The 23019-nt window shown below is 44.0% G+C and overlaps 1 protein-coding gene across 1 annotated transcript; it reads left to right on the top strand.

The window, feature by feature from the left end:
* The first annotated feature begins 1700 nt into the window (after positions 1 to 1700).
* Positions 1701 to 22587, top strand: LOC130197213 (SNF-related serine/threonine-protein kinase-like). The gene is made up of 8 exons (XM_056419782.1): positions 1701 to 1892; positions 4121 to 4420; positions 5619 to 5837; positions 7338 to 7584; positions 11233 to 11374; positions 12825 to 13037; positions 13327 to 13461; positions 19984 to 22587. The coding sequence occupies exons 2-8, from the start codon at positions 4298 to 4300 to the stop codon at positions 21281 to 21283; spliced, it is 2379 nt and encodes a 792-aa protein (XP_056275757.1). The 5' UTR covers positions 1701 to 1892; positions 4121 to 4297; the 3' UTR covers positions 21284 to 22587.
* Positions 22588 to 23019: the final 432 nt, after the last annotated feature.

Raw genomic sequence — 23019 nt, 5'->3', positions numbered from 1 at the left:
AGACCCTTTTCTAGTTTCTGCTGCAGGCAGGATATTTAATTCAGTCTATCTCTCAGGACAATCCGTCCATTATTTTGCGGGGTTTAAAACAATTAGAAATTATTGAGCTTGAGTATTTCGTTGGGTAATACTTTGTTTTGAATGTTGAAAGTGATTCCATTGATCTCTTTCCAGTAAATGTTGATTACTTTAACTTTGCACCTGAAATTGAAATGTATAAAAAACAGATGCAATCTCCAGGTTTAATAAATTACATTGCGTGTCCAAATGCTCCTGGCCCGGCCCCTCTGTCACATTTTAGAACCGAATGTGGCCCGCGAGTCAAAAAGTTTGCCCACCCCTGCCCCATGGTCTTTATTTTTTACTTAAAAGAAGCGCACAGGTAAAGTTACACGTTTCAGAGGAGGTAGTTGATTTGAAAACTGCGTCCGAAGTGGATTGATGGCGTGATGGTGGCAGGAAGTTATTATTGATCTAATTGAGCGGGTGTCACTTAAACAGACTGCTTTAAATCACTGGCTTTGTCTGGTAACATGATCAATAAAATAATCTTATTTTAATTGTATGGAGCACATGCATCCTGCAGCCCAGTCCTGATATGAGATCCTGTCACCAGTCAAACAGGCTCGACTTGAAAATCCTAGAGAGGAGCTTGTCAATATTACATAACACAATTGAACGTTGCCCAGCTGGTTGAGTGCAGAGAACAGACAGACACACACACACACACACACACACAGCCACCAACGGACCCACCCACTTAACAGTAGGAAGCACACAAGCTGATAATGACCTATTGTTCTTTTATATCCTGGCCATAAGCTAAATAAAATATGTATATTTCACTCCCGCATATCTTTTTACATTAAATGCTTTAAAACATGAGCCGAACGTGAACTCCGTTCAGAAAGAGGAAGATAAAGTACATTCTCCTGGTTTATTATCATAAACACGTTTCTTTTTTCTTTTTTTAAATATCTGAGCGTGGCTCTGACGTCAGAGATGAACGGTACGGATGCGCAGTGATGATAGAGCTGTCATTTAGGAGCACGAGCACCGGAAAACAAGCCAAGTGGCCTTCAAAATAAAAGTCTAATAAATACAGAGGTTTAACTTTGTTAATAATAAATATAAAAAATAATATATGTATATTTTAGCCTACATTTACTCTATTGACATGCATGGTTTGTTATTTACTATTCTGACGTTATTTCTTAGTTTCTGCTGTTCTTAGACAGTGAAATAAAAACTATTTAAAAAATGAAATTTATATTTAAACCTTTAGTGTGGACTTAAATTAATTCAGTTTGATCTCGTTGCAACTCTGTTTATTCATCATATTAACACAGTTGTAATAGTTGGAAATTAGAAATAGTCACATGCAACGACACAGACTTTCCAGTAAAGGTATATTTAGGGTGGAAAGAAGTTAAATTATTATACATCCATGACATGTATTCATAATGTAATAATGATTTGCTTGTGGAATAAATGAAATCAATAATCACTTTGTACAGCTGAACATATTCCTGATTTATTCAATAGCTGAAGCTAGATCTAATTAAACACCGTGCTTTTATTTTTGAAAGCCACACTTCCTGTATGTACCTGCTACCTGTGTTTGGGTTTCTTTACGCAGCTGAGAGAGCGAGTGGGGGGGGGGGGGGGGGGGGTAGCGCGAGAGAGAGAGGGAGGTTGAATTGTCAGTGTGACAGACTCACGCAGGTACTCATTGGACTTAATCGTCGGGTCGGTTCTCCGTCAGTCGGTACCGAGAGTTCAAGTGACCGAGCCCCCGTCCACGCGCGCAGCTCCACGCGCGCAGCTCCCGCAGCCTCAGGAGGAGGGAGCCGATACAGGACGGCGGCCGCTGCTTCGGATGCCTCTCCGCGGTAAGTAGGTCTGGTGGAGCGCATATGCATGCGCGCGGCGGTGGTGGTGGTGGTGGTGGTGGTGCGGGCCCCGCGTAGTAATACGTGTCAAGTTAGCCGCGGGCTCCGCTGGACGTGTTTTTATTGCGCATCTTTTTGGCGCGCGGCTCGAGTCTCCTGGAGGAGGCTGGTCTGTGTTATTGTGGATGCAGCCAGCAGGCATGTTGACAGTGGGGGTGGGCGGGGGGTGTGTGTGTGTGTGTGTGTGTGTGTGTGTGCGTGTGTGTGTGTGTATGTGTGAATGTGTATGTGTACGTGTACGTGTATGTGTGTGTATGTGTGTGTGTGTGTGTGTGTGTGTGGAGGGGGATAAGTGATGCACCTTCTACAGGCATAAGTGATGCTGTGTGGGATGGTCAGCACATTTTGATCAATGCTTTGATCCTTCACAATAGTGAATATATATATGTATATATGTATACATATATATGTATATGAATGTATATATACTATAAATCATATATTATAGTATACATCAAATGCATGATGCATATATATATATATTATAGTATAAACATATATTATAATATACCATATGCATGATGAATTTATATTCAACATATATATATATATATATATATTCATCATGCATATGATTTTTCTATTAATCTATTATAATTTATATATTTGTATTTATATTTTCCTCTATGGACGTAAAGTGATCCTGTGGTACGTTGTAGAGTGAATTAAACGCCTCTCAACGTTGTCTACTTATTATAGTCCTACAATAACCGACACACAGACTAGATGGTGTGTGTTACATAACTGAAGGATATGCAGTTATTTACTGAACATATTCAGCATGCAACAATGCACAGACGCTTCCCCGTAGAGTTCCTGTATTGTTTCTATAGGGACTTATTGCATCTGTAAAAGCACTCTGTGTAACAATCATAACTCCTGTGGTGTCACTGGTATCCTGTGCTGATGCGTGGAGTACTTTCTGTTATATATTTGTATTATATTCACGTATAGTTGTGGTTCCTGAGCTGGGTGTTGGGATCCCTGGAGGAGGTTGCTAGTATATTCTGGTGGAGTCGTCAGAGTATTCGGATAGGACAGCAACAACAAAAAACATAATACAATTATATATATTTTCCGATATTCTTTTAACCTTTACTGTGAAATGGTATTAACTAGACTGATATTTGCTGATTCTTAAGTGATGGTTGGAAACCACCATGTTATCCTATCAGATCTTCGTAGCTGAATATTAGATCCTGACTTGCTTATCATCTGCGGTGCACTTAAAAAAATAAAAAAATAAACTCTTATCTTGAACACATTGATATCTTCAGCGAATGTAAACTGATTAAACTTGTTCTAGAGTCGGCTGTGAGAGCGGAGCGGCTCTTGTGGCGCGGGTCCTTGACCCCGCGTGTGAGTGACAGCTACACAATGGAGCCCTTTAAAGCGGCTGGACTGGACATGCTCTCAACTTGTAATTTCAAGTGAACACACACACACACACACACACACACACACACACAGTTGAGGTAAATAAGAGGTCTAGATTTAGACTTGCAGATCCTGGCTCGCCACCACACGTTGCAGCCCACGTTGATCTCACCTATATCGCACATGAGCGCAGACAGAGTGAGTATGTGTGAGTGTGTGTGTGTGTGTGTCTTTTTTCATGGCCTCAGTTCCTGAAGCATCAACAGCTACATGTGTGTGTGTGTGTGTGACATATATGGATGTCATCTTCCTATTGTGAGAAAAGTGACTCCCTCTTTTCTCACAATCCTCCAACTGAGGATCACATAAAAGCCCCAAAGGGCCTTCGAGGCTCTCAGAGTTCCATCCGAGCGACCCCAGGGTCGAAGACTCGTTTCCATTTTGTTCATCTCGCTCTCATCTCGATGGGCTTGTTCCCTGTAGCAACAGTTATTTGTTTTTTTTGGTTGTGTGTGTGTGTGTGAATCCAGGTGAGTCGGGGCACACCTTCGAGAGGAGGATCGCCCCGCAGGAATGTTCTTTTGTGTGGACACCGTGTGTCTCTTCGCCGCCCTCTCTGCTCTTGGCACGCAGGTGGATTCCTGGATTCATTCATAGAAACTCTGAAGTAATTGAATCGTTAGACGACACACTGCTATGCAAGAGTTCATCAGGCCGGTTCGGGGTTCAGCAGGATCTCCTCCCGAAGCGCTGACCCCCCCCCCCGCCTCTCTCTCTCTTCTCGCCCTCAGATGCGGAGACGATGGGATTGAATTGAGGTGGACATCGCTCTGGGACTAGTCGCCGTTACCGTCCAGCAAACAACCCCAAATCTTAACGAAACCACACCGAACTGCCCGGGGAGGCGATGGAGAACTGACCCCATCGTCCAGAAAGGAAGCTCCTCCCCCTTCCCCCCCCCTGCAGCCATGGCGGGGCTAAAACGCCACCGTGACGGGAAGATCGCCGGCCTGTACGACCTGGACAAGACGCTGGGACGCGGACACTTTGCCGTGGTGAAGCTGGCCCGCCACGTCTTCACCGGGGAGAAGGTATGCGCCGCACGTCCGTACACGCACATTGGAACGCTCCGATCGAAGATCCCGATATATTTAAATGGCTTTAAGTAAGATTACTCGCCCTGAGAGACAGACATTCCAAAAGAAAGGTGACATCTGAGTCATGTGCCTTGAGTGAGACGGGTGGATTGATCCGCCGACGGGTTGTGTGTCTCGGAGTGAATGTCGGAGCGCCGCGTCGTAATGCTGTTGCCCCGAGGCGTCTCCATCCCGACAAGACTCGACATGAAATACTTGTAATGCTTCTGTTGGAGGCGGCTGTTGCTCAGAGGAAGAGCGAGGTGTGTGTGTGTGTGTGTGTGTGTGTGTGAATTACGTCAGAGTGGCACCTTGTGGGTGTGTGTGTGTGTTGAGGAATAAAACTAGAAGCTGCAGTACAAATACAAATCGGTAAACCATGCATATCATAATTGTATCATTTGAATAGAAGTGCGTACAAAATCAACATCAGTTTCACGACGCGTATGTCAGCCAATCAAAATCGTTCTAAATGAAAACAATGGAACCCAAAAGTGTTATATTTAAATATGGATATCCTCATATAACACAATGTGTGATTGGCACAATTTGAAGAGAAGAATATTTTAATTATTGAGGATGAAAGGGCGTCGATTTCACAGTTTTTTAATCATTTTGTTTTAAATATTGTTATCTATTAAAAACGTTCCTAATAAATGCGGTTTTAAGAGGCATGTGGCTAAAAGGTGTCCTGCAGACCTTCATCACTACACATGCTCTAAACCAGGGGTTCTCAAATAGGGGTACGTGTACCCCTGGGGGTTCATGAAGGCACTCCAGGGGGTACGTGAGATTTTTCTAAATATATTTAAAATGAGTATCCATTAAAAAAAATCCTTTTAAAAATAGTAGTGATTAAATAAATATTCAATTAAATTTGATATATTCTATATTAAATCAGACACGGATGGCTCAGCGCTCAAATTTAGGGAAGGAAATGTTGATGAATCCTGGATTTCTGGGTTAAATGTTTGTACGCTGAGATTTAATTCATACTTTGTGATGATGAATGAGGCCCAAATATCTGTCGTATCGACACGATACATCAGCAATCAGCTGCTCGAGTCCCGCGACCTCTACAGGGAGCAAAAAGCTGCTGCTGATAGTTGCCGATCGGGGCCGATGCCAATCGTCCTCACGTTTGCTCCTCCAGGTGGCGGTGAAGGTGATAGATAAGACCAAGCTGGACCCGGTGGCGCGGGCGCACCTTTTCCAGGAGGTGCGATGCATGAAGATGGTGCAGCACCCCAACGTGGTGCGCCTCTACGAGGTCATCGACACGGCCACCAAGCTCTACCTCATCCTGGAGCTGGGAGACGGAGGAGACATGTACGACTGCATCATGAAGCACGACGGAGGCCTCACCGAGGAGGTGGGTGGCATTAGCCAATCGGGTGGCTCGGACCCCGTCTGAGTCTCGGGTCACCCCCTTTCCAGGGGTCGCTCAAGACGATGGAGATCAATAAAGTGTCATTTTTAATATGAATTATCCTGCGAACGGATGAAAATCGACTCTAGGGAGCAAAATGTTTTTTATTTTATTTTCTTCCGTGGGAATGCAGTGAAGGACACTTCAAAGGGAGTTAGATGCTCACCAGTGCATTGCGCATACCGATTCTTTAAAGTTAATCAATTCCAGACACCAGGAGGCAACTGTTTGACATTGAAAGCTGTAACATTGCACGCCGAGCAGAGAAAAGGACACGTTCTCAAAATCTGCAACGCTTTTTATTCATCTTTTACTTACTGGTACAAAATGAGGTGCAAAAAATAAGTCGAAATCACGTTTGCATGTTTTTTCTCGCTCTGCGGAAAATTACTTGAGAAATATTTCATATTTTTCTTCTGTAAAGGAAGATAACGGTTAGAGTTAGTGAGTAATCAGATTTGCTTTATTTAACTGAGTTAGATGGGAACGTTAATATCATTAATACTAATGCGGTTGTGCCGTAAACTTGAAATTCTCATGGCCATCAGGGGGCGACTCCTCTGGATAATTCAGATTGTATGGAAGTCTATGAGAACATAACTTTACTTCTCACTTGATTTATTCCCTCGGTAAACATTGTGGACCTGAGTTCATGGTCTCGATCTCTAGTTTCAAGTACAGAGCGATACAGCAGGATGTCCAGTTAGTAATTTTGGACCCATTTAGATTAGGTTATAAATAGGTGATACCACTGTATGCTTGAGGGCGGGGCTACCTTGTGATTGACAGGTTGCTGCCAGTCTTCGAGTCTCTTTCTCCGTGTGTGAAAGTCACATTTTTATCACCTAAAAGTGTCTAGTTGTTCTTAATTCTAGAAAATGTTGTCACATCTGGTCACATAAAAACAAAAAACAAGATGGCTTCAAAACCAAAACAAACCAAAACTAGAATGGGCACTCTGTAGAGCGCATACCTTCGCATATCACAAGATTGGGCATTGAATTATGAACATTTTGGCATTAGTTGCATTCCAATTGGATAAAAATTGACCGTGCTATGGTAAAAAGAAGATTTTGACCTTTCCATGACCTTGACCTTTGACCCGATTGATCCCAAAATCTAATCAAATGGTCCCCGGATAATAACCAATCATCCCACCAAATTCCATGCGATTCGGTTTAATACTTTTTGATTGATGCGAGTAACACGCATACAAATAAATAAATAAATACACGGAAATCAAAACATTACCTTCCGCATTTTCAATGCGAAGGTAATAAGTGGCGTCAAGTTGACTACGTCCACTTCTAAGGCGTAGTCGTAACTCCTCCCACAAGCCAAACGCATGTAATTCAGATGGATTAGAGAATCTAAATGATCTGCCTTGTACTTTTCTGCCACTTTAACATCCTGGTATTCCCATCTCCCTCCTCTCTCTTCAAGGTGGCCAAGTGTTTCTTCGCCCAGATCGTCCACGCCATCTCCTACTGCCACCGGCTGCACGTGGTGCACCGGGACCTGAAGCCGGAGAACGTGGTGTTCTTCGAGAAGCAGGGCGTCGTCAAGCTCACCGACTTCGGCTTCAGCAACCGGTTCCAGCCCGGGAAGACGCTCAACACCTCCTGCGGCTCGCTGGCCTACTCCGCCCCTGAGATACTGCTGGGGGACGAGTACGACGCGCCCGCCGTGGGTGAGTCACGCCGCCGGTCGGCCGCCGGGCGTTGGGAGGAGGAGAGGACGGCTCAAAAGTCCAAATTGTGTTTGCGAACGAGGCGGTTTTTGGGAAATGAGACGTATAACTTAACCTGCAGAACCCCCCCCCCCCCCCCAAAACCTGGGGTTCATGTTTGTCTGCGGGCGTCCGTTCCTTGACAGTCATGGCCTTTCTGTGTGTAATAAAATCAGATATCTGATCAGGCTGAAATTGGTTTCTCTCTCCCCCCCCCCCCCTTCGCCTCCGTCTCTCCCATCGATAGTGGGGGAACAATTCTTTCGCGGAGCCACAGCTTAGATATTCAATAAAAAATTTAATGGGGAAAGAAATGAAACGGAGGCGTTCAGATTTGTAGAGAGAGAGAGAGAGAGAGAGAGAGAGAGAGAGAGAGAGAGAGAGATGGTGGACGGAGAGAAACACGGGACAAGAGGCAGAGCGAGAGAAAGCATCAGTCGTCCCTCCTGTCTACCCAGAGGCCACTGCGCCAGAGAGAAAAGCATTTTCTATTGTTCCTGCCTGCAGATGTGCTGCTCCCGAGAAATGTGAAGTGAAGCGATGGTAGTTATTTTACTGCATGCGTGTATTTTGGATGATGGTGCGAAGATCTGGCTGTGTGAGGTCAGCCGGCCTGTAATTGACCCGGATGACAAGTCAGGTGTGTGTGTGTGTGTGTGTGTGTTAACCATTGTTCATTCAGCCGAGACGATGATGTTTTGATTGCGGGGGGATTATCCACCCGGGTGGGGTGAAATATAACGCGTGACTCTTATCGGCGGTGCAGTTTGACGTGGAGCGGGCCGGAGCGGAGGCCAGGAGCGCCGGCTTTCGGGGCTTTGAGGTAACCTGGCACCGGGATTACATCGATGCCGAAGTGCCGGCTGCTGACAGCCGGTTTAGTGCTGAGGTTGGCTGGTGACGTGCCAGGTGGCGGCGAGCCCGGGTTTGTTGCAGAGGTAAAGAGGCTGTCCTCGCTCGGCCCGTCTCCAGGCGGACCCGTTTGGAGTTTGTTGCTCGTTTGAGAAAGAGCTGAGAAATAAATTGAGACGAAAAAAGTAAACCAAAGTCGAGAAAGAGGGAGGGGTGTTGCACAGAAGGAGCCAATTAGCAACAGCAAACTGCAGAAAAAAGCAGAGAAAAAGCTACACGTATGTGTTAATCCAACATGTCAAGTGTTCTTACCTGCAGAAAAATCAGGCTATCAGGATCAGGGCTGCAAATAATCTTCATTTTGGATTTAATCTGCTTCCTCAATTGATGGTTGGGTCTATAAATTGTCCTCCCAGCTCACAATGTGTGAACATGTGAGTGAATACAAGGACTTTTGTGGAGAGAAATGTTAAAATTAGAAGGAAATGGCAATGCAAGTGAACGACTAATAAGTGCGATGGAAAGATGCCTCCTTTGGCCTTCTGATGCTGTGCAGTGCGTGGGCTCCTTTTTGTCTCCACTCAATGGAAAAGTTAAACGTAGATTTATGCTTCGTCTTGAAGAAGCACAAGCTGCACTTAAGTTACCGAACAGCAATTACTAAAAACATATCCTGGGCGCTTGCATAATTCAGAGCCTATCTGTGATTATTTAACACGCACAACTGGGAAGGAATGTTGTGCGATCATCAGCGGGGGCAGGATGCTGAACTCGGCCCGCTCGGCCTCGGGGAGAACAATGTCGAGACGCGAGGAAGTGTTGGTTGGCTGTCTCAGGGAAGCCATTGGGGCGGCACAAAAGGGATGTTTACACTCCCGGCCGTCGGCAGTAAAGGAGCCGGCGTCGTTTTTTGCTCGAGCGAGGCTGATGTGAAGCGACGCAAACTGCGTTACCCGGTGATGTGTCGGTCGTCTGGTTTATTAATAAAGTTAGTGAGTCGGCTAAAAGGAAGTGTGGCCGTCCTCTGACGCAAGTAGTGAGGGAGCAGGGTCACGGTTGCTAGGATACGTTGGCTAGGGTTAAGATGGGGACTGCAGCAGCTCCCTCCGTCAGCAGTATGAGGCGCTCCTCCAGCGCCCGAGAGGAGGAAATACTCGCCACCCACGGTAAACGGGCACGTCCACTTTGCCAGATGCTAATCTCTAGCGAACTCCTTTAAGGGGTGCTCGGGAGGATGAACTCGTTTTTAATTTTGTATTGAAGATTTGTTGACTTGTGTCATTTTCACGCGCTCACTCATGGTGACAAACCTTTGGCGACGTCACACAACCTTCCAGTTCACCTCACGCTTTTAGCTTTTTAGCATCTTTGAGCTCAATGTTTTGGTTTTCCCTGCAACCTCAGTAGGTGGCTTGTAGCTTTTAGCTTGTAGCTTGTAGCTTTATGCTTTTAGCTTGTAGTTTTTAATTTGTAGCGTTAAACTTTTAGCTTGTAGTTGTAGCTTGTAGCTATTATCTTTTATCTTGTAGCTTTTAGCTTGTAGTTTTTAATTTGTAGCGTTAAGCCTTTAGCTTGTAGCTTTTAGCTATTAGCTTGTAGCTTTATGCTTTTAGCTTGTAGTTTTTAATTTGTAGCGTTAAGCTTTTAGCTTGTAGCTTTTAGTTGTAGCTATTATCTTTTATCTTTTAGCTTGTAGCTTTTAGTTGTAGCTTGTAGCTATTATCTTTTATCTTTTAGCTTGTAGCTTTTAGCTTGTAGATTTTAGCTTGTAGCTTTAAGCTTTTAGCTTCTAGTTTTTTAATTTGTAGCTTTACGCTTTTAGCTTTAAGCTTTTATCATTTAGCTTGTAGCTTTTAACTTGTAGCTTTTAGCATTGTTTCTATGAACAGGCGCTAAACACGAACCAAATATTTAGCTGCTAATGCTGGAGAACATGAGGGTTAGATTGCTTTTTTGCAAGATTGTAATTTTAGTGCAAGTCAATTTGTTTAATCTTAGACTCCAAAAGAAACCAGTCAAAACACGACGAAAATCGGTCGTACTTTACAAGCCAAGAACCAAATAAATGCTAATGTTGCTGTGTTGCCGCCGATGTATCATCGTTGTGTTGACAGCTTGTCCCAAAGTAGCCGGAACTAATCAATGAATGCATCTTATATATATCGTAAATCAACCGGCTTTAGCCGCTTTAACTGCTGCTTCATCTCCCCACTCCAGTACTTCGCATCACTCTACGCTCCAAATCGTGCAAATATCTTTCCAAACAGAGGTCATCACACTGACCATGAAACTGTGTTTTTACGTCGCCGTCTCTCTGCTCGGCGCCGTCGTCTGTCTGCAGAATGTGTGTCAGTGGACCAGAGCGCCAGCAGACGCCCCCGAGCACGAAGCTGCTCGTTTTAAAACGGATAATCGGACCAAGAGAGTGTTTTCATGAAGCTTTGAGGGGCGGGGGGGGGGGATGGACACGTTAACCCACTTTCCTAGGACCGCCTGTGCGTGTGTGCATATGTGTGTGTGGGTGTGTGTACTAAGCCAGTGCATATTTATGGAAATGATCGAATATGATTCATGCTTCATTGGAACTGGTGGTGCAGCTCTTGTTTTGTTATATCTCGGTCACTAAGCAGGAATGTTCCTCACTTTGTTGGGAGGGAGGGTTTCTGAGGCCATCTTCCTTCACAGTCATATATTTGTACACACACACACACACACAGGATGCTTGGTATGAACAGCCTTCTCTCTGTGTCTCTGCAGATATCTGGAGTCTGGGGGTGATCCTGTTCATGCTGGTCTGCGGCCAGCCCCCCTTCCAGGAGACCAACGACAGCGAGACGCTCACGATGATCATGGACTGTAAATACACGGTGCCGGAACACATCTCCCATGCATGCAGCGAGTGAGTAACACACTCACATACCCCACACACACACATACACACACACACACACACACGGATGGACGCAGTACTCTGCAGATGCTGCATATTTCATGTTCATAGAGGCTCGAAAAAAAGCGAGAGGTGAAGAGAGAGGAGCGGCCCGTTGTCCTGCTCTTTCACTCGCTGCTGCAGTCACCTGCTCCACCGGAGATGCTGCGTTAAGTGGATCTAATGCACCCTTTAAAATCGGCCCTCTATTTTTAACACGGGGTGGGATCAGCTATGCAACATGGATGCTGAACACAGTTTGTGAAGGACTGGCAAACACTGATAACAGTGCTCTTGAATATCAGCTGCAGAAGTGGTCATTTTGGGGCATGTTTGCATTTTAAGGGAATGTGGGACAGACAATATGCAACAATATCTATGTTAAAGGAATTCTGTTTTATTATGACATGATTGGCAAAGTTTGGGCATCAGCTGTCTCTCCGGGCGTCACAATCACCGGCTCAATCATCAGCTATCCGGCTACAACATAGTCAGTTGCAACCTGTGGCTCTATTTTTGTTAATCATTTTAACCAAAGTCTATGGACTTGTCACCAGTTCGGCCACGGAGCTCAATTCTTGTGGGAAAAACACCAAATGAAATAGTTCAGTTTTCAGGGTTTTTACTGATATTTCAACATAAATCAAGTAACGCACACAATTATATTTATAATGAAAAAGAAACTTGGTTAAAGTGGATAAAATGTGGGTAGCTCGCCATCTGATACCAAGCGGTGGTCATCTGCGTTGACCACCTCAAAAACCGCTGTCGCCAATCAAAACAGGAAGTGACCTTCCTTGACCCGGATATTTATCAAGACTCTGGTCCTGGATTGGCCAATGAAATGTGTTGCCTCCATGAGCCAATCAGTGGGTTACACAGTCATATAGTCATATATGAACGTCATATAAATGTTGTGTACAGCACGGGAATTGTAATAATTTCTGGTTCGTTGGAACTTGGGTCTTACTTCCTATTCGTGGGCATTTTTGTGGCTATTTCTCCCAGTAGTGATATTAATGTATTGAACTTTGGGGTGAGAAACATGAGCATTCAGACGATTAGATTGTGACGTTTTAAACAAGCCAACCGTTTATTCTAAAGCACTTTATTCTGAAGTAAAACTGAAAGTGAGAACATCACAATCGCGTAAATTGCTTACACTCATACGGTGAAGTTCAGATGGTCAAAGTTCAACCAGAGGTCAACGTGTGATCTGTGATGGATCTTTAAAGCTACAACACAATCATTTTACCATTTGAGATTAGGCTAACCTGAGAAAAAAACCCGTCTAAGCTCATGAACTAATTATTCTCATCCCAACTGCTTTGTGAATATGACTGTGTATCCAATCACACAGCCACACCAGATGTTTCTGCAGCTCCCCCACGATGCTGATCCCTTCTGTGTCTCCCGACAGCCTCATAGCCCGGATGCTGCAGAGGGAGCCCAAGAAGCGAGCGACCCTCGAGGAGATCGGGGCCCACGGATGGCTTCAAGGCGTCGACCCCTCCCCGGCCACCAAGCTGTCCACCCCTCTGGTGTCCCATCGCAGCCTGTCGGAGGAGGAGCACGGCTCCATCATCCAGCGCATGGTGCTGGGCGCCATCGCAGACCGAGACACCATCACCGAGTACGTGTCCCTCCCATCCCGCATTAAATTCGCCGTGGTTCACTAGTCCGGCTCAAACTGAATTGAGTGTCGTCGACAGTTTAATTTCCATTAGCGACCAGCTGGCAGTCGGTCCTGAGCCATCGGCATGTCAAATCAAATCTCCACCCTCCGTCACTTCCTTTTGACTCACGGTCAGGGTTTGGTGCAGCTCAGCGGGCTATTCAGGGCGTGTGTGTGTGTGTGTGTGTGTGAGTTTTGTTTGTGTGTGTTTTGGAATCTAAATCGATTTCTCTCTCCATCACCTCAGGGCTCTGGAGTCGAATCAGTACAACCACATCACGGCGACATACTTCCTGCTGGCGGAGAGGATGCTGAGGGAGAAGCAAGAGAAGGAGCAGCACAGCCAGACGCGATCCCCCAGCCCCAGCAAGGCCCAGTTCAGGTACACACACACACACACACACACACACACACACTCCTCGAGATGGACAGAGTGCTGCCTCCGCAGGGCCGTGAGCTGTCAGTTTCCAAAAGACAAGTTTGACAGCAGAATGGCCACACGGAGACTTTTTTTCTTCTTTTTTTTTATAGCATCAATTGAAAGACGGACTGAGAATAGAAGAGAGGTTTCAGATCAGCAACATTATCAAGGATGTACCGCCAGAAATATCTTTAAATAACTAAAGACTAGAGATGCTCCGATCAGCATTTTTGGGGCCGATCACCGATTACCGATCACCAAAATCATGATCGGCCGATTGCCGATCACTGCCGATCACAGAATGTCAGGGGAACGGTAATCTTTTATCTATAATCTAGCAGAGTTCGCTTTGTTTAAAAGGCTGCCGCTATCAACCAGCGCTTAGTCTGTTTCATGTCAACACTCAACAGTATAAAGTATAGATATTAGTTCAGGGTTTTAATCATTCACTGGTTCATTATTATTATTGTTTACATCATTTAATCATTCCGCTATTTCAAATGGTTACCGTAATATATATGTACACATATAGATGCATATATACATCTATATACAGGGGTGCACATAACTGGTACGCATGCGCGGAAATAATCAACAATGCGTAATGCCACTTGTGTTACGCGCTTTATGCATTGACCGATCTGATATTGATCGTCTCTAACCAGCAGCATGTCACTCTGTCTCTCCGTGTCGCGTTAACACAACTCGCAGAGCTCCGATGCCGGCGCACGCATCGGTGAGCACACTCTCACTAGCACCCCCCCCCCCATAGGTGGACGTCACAAAAGCTGACGCTACATGTGGAGTGAGTACCAAACACCATCTCCCGGTACTCACCTGAGTAACTCACTGAAAAAGTTATGTGCACTCCTGTCTATATATACAGGACTGTTTCAGAAAATTAGAATATTGTGATAAAGTTCTTTATTTTCTGTAATGCAATTAAAAAAACAAAAATGTCATGCATTCTGGATTCATTACAAATCAACTGAAATATTGCAAGCCTTTTATTCTTTTAATATTGCTGATTATGGCTTACAGCTTAAGAAAACTCTAAAATCCTATCTCATAAAATTAGAATATTTCCTCAGACCAAGTAAAAAAAAAGATTTATAACAGCAAAACAAAATCAAACATTTGAAAATGTCCATTAATGCACTCAGTACTTGGTTGGGAATCCTTTTGCACGGATTACTGCATCAATGCGGCGTGGCATGGAGGCAATCAGCCTGTGGCATTGCTGAGGGTTTATGGATGCCCAGGATGCTTCAATAGCGGCCTTTAGCTCATTTGCATTGTTGGGTCTGGTGTCTTTCAGCTTCTTCTTCATAATACCCCACAAATTCTCTATGGGGTTCAGGTCAGGGGAATTGGCAGGCCAATCGAGGACAGTAATGCCATGGTCAGTACACCAGTTACTGGTGGTTTTGGCACTGTGGGCAGGTGCCAGATCATGCTGGAAAATGAAATCCTCATCTCCATAGAGCTTTTCAGCAGACGGAAGCATGTAGTGCTCTAAAATCTCTTGGTACACAGCTGCATTTACTCTGGACTTGATGAAACAGTGGACCAACACCTTCCAACAGACTTTTTGTGGATGTGCTTTGAAACTGCACTCTGTGAACAGCTTGCTCTTTGAGAAACTTCTTTTTGTGTCTTACCCTCCTGATGGAGGGTGTCAATGATGGTCCTCTGGACAGCAGTCAGATCAGCAGTCTTCCCCATACTTGTGATTTAGTTTACTGAACCAAGCTGAGTGTTTTTCAAGGCTCAGGAAACCCTTGCAGGTGTTTCGAGTTAATTAGACGATTCAAGTGATTTGTTTAATACCCTACTAGTATACTTTTTCATGATATTCTAATATTTAGAGATAGGATATTTGAGTTTTCTTAAGCTGTAAGCCATAATCAGCAATATTAAAAGAATAAAAGGCTTGCAATATTTCAGTTGATTTGTAATGAATCCAGAATGCATGACATTTTTGTTTTTTTAATTGCATTACAGAAAATAAAGAACTTTATCACAATATTCTAATTTTCTGAGACAGTCCTGTATATATAGATGTATAACATTGTATATATACATATATATCTGGATATGACCACCTTTTCTACTTCTGCACTCACACTAAGTCTTAAGAACACTTTGACATCATTTACATTTTTTAACTGCCTTAGAAGTACAGAAGTATGATACACGTTTTCAAAATCATTTATTTATTGTCATTGGTTGCTGGATTAAATCTTACCCAGATACAACAGATACGTTTTTTTTCTTCTGATTGGCTATTGTGTAGCCCATTTCTTCTTTCTGATTGGCTGATAAGTGGCACCTCACAGCAGAACTCCAGGGGAGCGCTTGATTCCTCCACGGTGAGGCAGCGCGGCTCATGTTGGCGCGCTGCGGCACATTAAAACATTAAATAGCCGAGAGTTTATTCAGCGTGAGAAATACGATGTGTGGCGGGAGTGCGTGACGTAAGACCGAAATGCGTGACACTTGAAAGCCCTGCATTAACACACCGTAGTCTCTGCTCGTTGTGTCTGTTTGAAAATCTTCTTCTGTTGCTGACTCCGGGACTCTTTGGGGTAAATAGGATGTGTATGCAGCGAATAGGTTTACAGATAAGCTCCTTTAGCGCCATCTATCGTCGCGGAGTTTGAAAAGGAACCATCTCTCTTTTGCCGTGAGAAATTGGTTGTGTGGTGTGAGAGCGTGTGAAAACATGCAAAAGCGTGTGTCACACGGCGAACCCGTGAGAGTTGGTAGCTCTGCTGACGTATGTCTTTGTTCTGGTTCCGTGACGTCGCTAGTGACGTCACGGAGCAGCGAACCAGAGTCTATAACTAGAAGTGATTTCCAGCAGGCTGCAGCGCCCCTTCTGTAAACAGAAGGGATGCTGGGTACGAAACGGCTGACACCGTGCGCTAGCAGTATCACTAGCAGTCATGATGGAGAGACGTCTCCCGGTGTCATGTCAGGGTGGGTTTCCTCCGAGCACTTTGGTTTCCCTCCCTGATGGGGGAAACCCATTCTCTATGTTTGAAATAAGATAAAAAAGAATATATACTTTACTTCTTGTTAAATATTGTATATATTATTATTTTTTTAAGAATATTAAAATGAAGTATAAACAGGTTTCCTGCTGGAAGTCACTTCTTGTCAGTGCCTTTGATTTTCGTGACGTCACTGACAAGGTCACCATGGAAACATTGTCACTGACATATTGTGGGAACGAGTAACTGTCACTCGCTCACTGATAAAAAAAAACACTGTATATATATATATACAGGACTGTCTCAGAAAATTAGAATATTGTGATGAAGTTCTTTATTTTCTGCAATGCAATTAAAAAAACAAAAATGTCATGCATTCTGGATTCATTACAAATCAACTGAAATATTGCAAGCATTTTATTCTTATAATATTGCTGATTATGGCTTACAGCTTAAGAAAACTAAAATATCCTATCTCTAAATATTAGAATATCATGAAAAAGTATACTAGTAGGGTATTAAACAAATCACTTGAATTGTCTAATTAACTCGAAACACCTGCAAGGGTTTCCTGAGCCTTGACAAACACTCAGCTGTTATAAATCTTTTTTTTAACTTGGTCTGAGGAAATATTAAAATTTTATGAGATAGGATTTTAGAGTTTTCTTAAGCTGTAAGCCATAATCAGCAATATTATAAGAATAAAAGGCTTGCAATATTTCAGTTGATTTGTAATGAATCCAGAATGCATGACATTTTTGTTTTTTTAATTGCATTACAGAAAATAAAGAACTTTATCACAATATTCTAATTTTCTGAGACAGTCCTGTATATACAGTGTTTAAAAAAATATATATATATATATATACAGTGTTATAGGGAAGTTCAAAGGTTAACGCCAATATTGCTCAATTATTGTGTTTCTTACTATGATATTCATATATTGTCTTGTTTTTTAACATATCAGGAATGATACATTTAGTATATATACATATATATGTACATATATACGTGTATACAGGACTGTCTCAGAAAATTAGAATATTGTGATGAAGGTCTTTATTTTCTGTCATGCAATTAAAAAAACAAAAATGTCATGCATTCTGGATTCATTACAAATCAACTGAAATATTTGAAGCCTTTTTTTCTTTTAATATTGCTGATTATGCAGCTTACAGCTTGAAAACCTATCATTCTATCTCTTAATATTAGAATATCATGAAAAGTATACTTGTAGGGTGTTAAACACTCTTCCAGCATCCACCTGAAATGTTCTTCTGAGTGACAAACACTCAGCTGTTATAAACCTTTTTCTTCCTCTGCAATGCCTGTGTCTGAAGGAAATTTTCAGTTTTTATGGAATAACAAGAATAGATGAGAGGATTTTGAGAGTTTTTGTGAATAATCAAGCAATATTTTCAGCTGTGTAACATAATTGCACAAGGGTTTTCAAGGGTTTTCTAATCATCCATTTGTCTTCTAAATTAGCAAACACAATGTACCATTAGAACCATTCACCACATTAACAATGTATATGTATTTCTGATTGATTTAATGTTATCTTCATTGAGTGCTTTTCTTTGAAAAACATTTCTAAGTGATCCCAAACTTTTGAACGGTAGTGTATATATATACATATGTATATATATACAGGACTGTCTCAGAAAATTAGAATATTGTGATGAAGTTCTTTATTTTCTGTAATGCAATTAAAAAAACAAAAATGTCATGCATTCTGGATTCATTACAAATCAACTGAAATATTGCAAGCCTTTTATTCTGATTTATTGCTGATTATGGCTTACAGCTTAAGAAAACTCAAATATCCTATCTCTAAATATTAGAATATCATGAAAAAGTATACTAGTAGGGTATTAAACAAATCACTTGAATTGTCTAATTAACTCGAAACACCTGCAAGGGTTTCCTGAGCCTTGACAAACACTCAGCTGTTATAAATCTTTTTTTACTTGGTCTGAGGAAATATTAAAATTTTATGAGATAGGATTTTAGAGTTTTCTTAAGCTGTAAGCCATAATCAGCAATATTAAAAGAATAAAAGGCTTGCAATATTTCAGTTGATTTGTAATGAATCCAGAATGCATGACATTTTTGTTTTTTTAATTGCATTACAGAAAATAAAGAACTTTATCACAATATTCTAATTTTCTGAGACAGTCCTGTATACATCTATAAATGTATGTATATATATATATATACTAAATGTATCATTCCTGATATGTTAAAAAACAAGACAATATATGAATATCATAGTAAGAAACACAATAATTGAGCAATATTGGCGTTAACCTTTGAACTTCCCTAAAATGTGAACGAACTAAACAAGACATTTGAAGACGAGTTTTATTATTTTATGACATTTGAGGCAAAACAAATGAACGGTAAAAATAATTGACACGTTAATCGACAGTAAAAATAACTGATTAGTTGCAGCCCAAATATTTTGGGTCAAAACTATAAGAGTGCAGAAATAGAAAAGGTGGTCCTTTCCATAAATATATGGACATATCCATATATATGGATATATCCATATATATGGATATATCCGGCGTTGTTAACGGGTAAATGGAATGTTCACCGTAATTTGTCAGACACTTCGAAAACATTCCAGACGGGTGAAGTTATTTGGCTCTGCCAAGCTCCGCTCTGCTGTTGAGGCCCGTTTGCCACGCATGCAGGTGGAAAAAGTCGCGCAGTTAATTCACGTCACGCGATCGGCTTTTTTGATCGACGATCAAGCCATTTTTACCAATATCGGCCGATCAATCGGAGCATCGCTACTAAATACCTAAATAACTGGGGGCGGTAGTCCATGAGGTCTTTGCTCTGGGAACGCTGGTTAAAGTCCCCAAACGGACCAAGTAGGGAGTCTGGACTGGTATCTGGGGACATCTCTGTGTGTCATCACTGAATGTGCATATATATTCCCATTTGTGTGTGTTTCTGGCCTGTATGTGTAATATGAGTAAAAAAAAAAATATCCTCAGGAATGAATCAAATATCTCTTCTGATTTGAGAAATTGGAATTCAAGAGATTCAAAAATATTTGGCTTGTGCTAAAATCTTGCAAAAAAAGCAATCAGTCTTTTTTTACTCCTCAGCATTAGCAGCTCGCTATCTGGAACTAATGCCGAGATACGGGCCATTAAACAACATAATAATAGCGGATCACGATCTTTTCTCTGTCGCTGCTTCACGTTCGCTTCGTGTCTCCACCGCCCGTCTGTAATCTATAATTAGCCGCGCGGTCGCTATGGCGTCGATTATCTCAGCTGTGTTTGCATCATGCAAATCCGCCGGTCAGCGTTCCAGCTTTCAGACAGCGGATGCAGATATACCGTTTGGACGTGAAATGATATTTAACGCGACCGTTCCATTCATCTGGATCTGGGATGCGATGTATAAAAAAACGCCGTTTTGCTAATTCCGTTCGAGCCCCACTGAACCTTCTTTGAACCCTTCACAGGCAGTCCTGGCCCACCAGAGTGGACGTTCACCAGGATGTCAGCGACGGCTTGGGGGGTCCGACTATCTCCCACCCCGGGGGGCCGCAGTCACCGGCCCGCAGTGCCGAGAGCCTCCTCAAAGGCCCCAGGCCCAAAACGGCTCTGCTGGACCTCGGCCACACGCGGAGCCAGGAGAGGGGGGGGCTCAGGCCTCCGGTGAAGCCCCACGCCAACCCCCTCCGGCTGGGCTCTCTGACCTCACTGGGCCCTTGCAAAACTCGTAGTCCCAGTCTTTTCAGCGTGGAGGAGGACGAGGAAGAGGAAGGGGAAGATAAGTGCTTCTCCTCGTCCTCGGCGCTTCCTGCTCAGGTGGTGCTTCGTTGCAAAGCCTCTTCCTCTTCCTCCGCGTCTTCTTCGGCTAATCGCCTGACGTCCCGTATGAGCGCTCCGGTTCTCAACCAGATCCACGAGGAGGATAAAGAAGAGGAGGAGGAGGAGGAGGAGGAAGAGGAGGAAGAGGAGGAAGAGAGGAGGGAGCTGCATGGATTCGGCCCGCCCAAACCCATCCTCAGCCTCAGCCTCAGCCTCAATCTGAACTCTAGAGCACCGTCACCGCCCGCGCTCACGGCATCGCCCCAAACCGCCGCCGCGACGCCACCGGTCGCCGCGTTCACCCCCGGCTCGGAGTCCGGTGACGACGAGACGGAAAGCCACCATAAACCAGACACGGCGACTGTGGGCGACGGACAGGGGGATGAGAGAGGAGGGAGGGAGGAGGATGGAGAGAAGAGGGGATCGGGGCAGGGCAGTGCGTCCAACTGCGCCAGTCCCGGATCGGGTTCTGGCCAAAGCAAGGGCGCCCCGAAAGCTGCCAGCGGCCTGGTGGAGAGCTTGAAGCTGATGAGCTTGTGCCTGAGCTCTCAGTTCCACAACCTGACGGGTGGAGGAGGAGGAGGAGGAGGAGGAGGCAGCGGGGGCGTCATTGGCGGGGAGGCCCAGGACCGCCCCGTGTGGCGGATGTGCATGGGCGGCTCCACCGGCAGCCTGGATAAGGTGTCGCTCCTCGGCGGGCCCTCCCCCAGGGGGAACCTGTACCAGCACCGGCCCCCGCTGGGAGACGCCCCCGCAGACCCGCGGCCGGAGGGCTCCACCCTGAGGCCGGGGGAGCTGGACCTGGCCCGGGAGAACCACAGGAACACCAAGAACCGCGCGCTGCAGAGGCCCGTGAGCGACAAGACTCTGTCCGTCAACATCCACCGGAGCACCAAGGAGGGTCTGCTCTGTGCTCCCACCCCCCACAGCTGCTGCCAGGTCATCTAGGCTGCCCCCCCCCCCCCTCACGCTCACCCACCGTACATCCGCTTGTCATCTCGCTTTCCACGACTTCATTTTTACGCTTTTTCCCTATTATTCAACACTGACGGACGGTGGACAACAGTCCAAAATGCCTACTTTGCACATTTAGAGACGCAAAAAATCTAAAAAAGAGTCTCCGTAGAGGACGCCGGGTGCCGTGCCATGTATGTGAAGCACTTTAAACGGGCAACGAGGGACATTTTAACCCGCTGGTGTGTTTTTAAAGGAGAGACATTAAGTACACCGGGAGGTGCTTGCATCCCCTGCTCCTACACACCTGTACATATACTGTACGTACACACACACACACACACACACTGATAAGCTGGGGAAAAAAAGCGGGATACACGATGAGTTTTTAGTGTCACGTTACATACCGTGTTTTTTTTCTTCTGTTGTACTTGATGCTGTTGGGGTTTTTTTACCATTTATTTTTAAAATATATATTTTTTTCTCGAGACAATCATTTTATGCGTTCTTTTTTTTAACGGAAAATTCTGACTGAAACTGTTAAGTGACGCCCCCCCCCCTCGTGTGTGTGTGTGTTTTTTTTCTCTCTCATTCAAATGAGGAACAAAGAACGGGGTGCAAATGGACCGGCGGTGTATTTTCTAGTCTTATCACTGTTTTATTTTTCTATCTCCAAAAGAACAAAAGGCTCGCTCACCTGTCAGGGTTTGTACATATGTGGATAACCTTCCTTAGCGGCGCCCTGTGCTCGTAGTACTGACGGTCAAAGTTGTATCGTGGTCGTAGACCTGAACACTCGATCATTACTCACCGGTATCCTCCGCTACGACCGGATAGACACGGGTTTTTTTGGTAGAAGTGGGAAAAAAAGACGTTAAACTGAATTATTCCACAACAGGCAGCTCTTCACTCTGAGAAAAGGACTTTCCAGGATCACGGTTGCCACAGTTGTAGCATATTCCAAGGACTCAAAACAACAACAACAACAATGGGGGTTTTCAATACATAACAACTTCCTTCTAGTATCGGTCCGTGTAACTGGATGTGTGACCCCCCCCTCCCCTCCCCCCACCGAGTGGAATATATAACTTGATATCGGTGCATGTGCTTTTTTGCCCCCCCCCCAACGGTCACTTCTACCTGTAGCCTCACAACTAAACCAGCGACTGCAAAAATGTACAACAAAAAATGGATGTGCCATATAATATCTGTCTTGAGCATATTATACTTGTATGTACTGTATATGATAGAGATCTATGAAAATGAAATGATGTGAATAAACTTTTGTTGGAGGGAGAGTTGTCATGCACTTTTTTTTCTTCTTTTCTTTTTTCTTTTACACCAATCCACCTTTTTCATAGATACGAGAAAAAAGACGTCCGTCGTGCCGCCATACAGAGGAAAAAATGAAGACAAATAATATTTTTGCTGGGCGAATTAACACGATTGTCTGACTAGGGGTCGAATTTATACGACAGGATCCACACATGCAAACAAATGAAATAACGTGCGTACGGAAAAAAACATTCTCATATTCTGATTTATAAAACCGTGCCGGGGTTCAATTTCCTCCTCATGAATCCCAAATGATAAAACATCCTGCCCTAACCATGTGTTTTTGTTCATCATCTGTAATATCTCGGGTAGAGCAAGATGGTCAAATTCTTGTCATAGTGTTTATTTTCCTCTCAATGGTCTCAAATCCTAGCCCCTCCCCCTCCCCCCAAACA

Source organism: Pseudoliparis swirei, chromosome 1, assembly GCF_029220125.1.
Source record: "Pseudoliparis swirei isolate HS2019 ecotype Mariana Trench chromosome 1, NWPU_hadal_v1, whole genome shotgun sequence".
Lineage (NCBI taxonomy): Eukaryota > Metazoa > Chordata > Actinopteri > Perciformes > Liparidae > Pseudoliparis > Pseudoliparis swirei.
This window is presented reverse-complemented; position numbering and strand designations above follow the sequence as displayed.

Excerpts from the sequence above, each read along its gene's own strand:
- LOC130197213 (XM_056419782.1), top strand. The coding sequence starts at position 4,298 with ATGGCGGGGCTAAAACGCCACCGTGACGGGAAGATCGCCGGCCTGTAC. Across the intron at positions 7,585-11,232 it reads GTACGACGCGCCCGCCGTGG|ATATCTGGAGTCTGGGGGTG; the intron begins GTGAGTCACGCC and ends GTGTCTCTGCAG. Across the intron at positions 13,038-13,326 it reads GACCGAGACACCATCACCGA|GGCTCTGGAGTCGAATCAGT; the intron begins GTACGTGTCCCT and ends CCATCACCTCAG.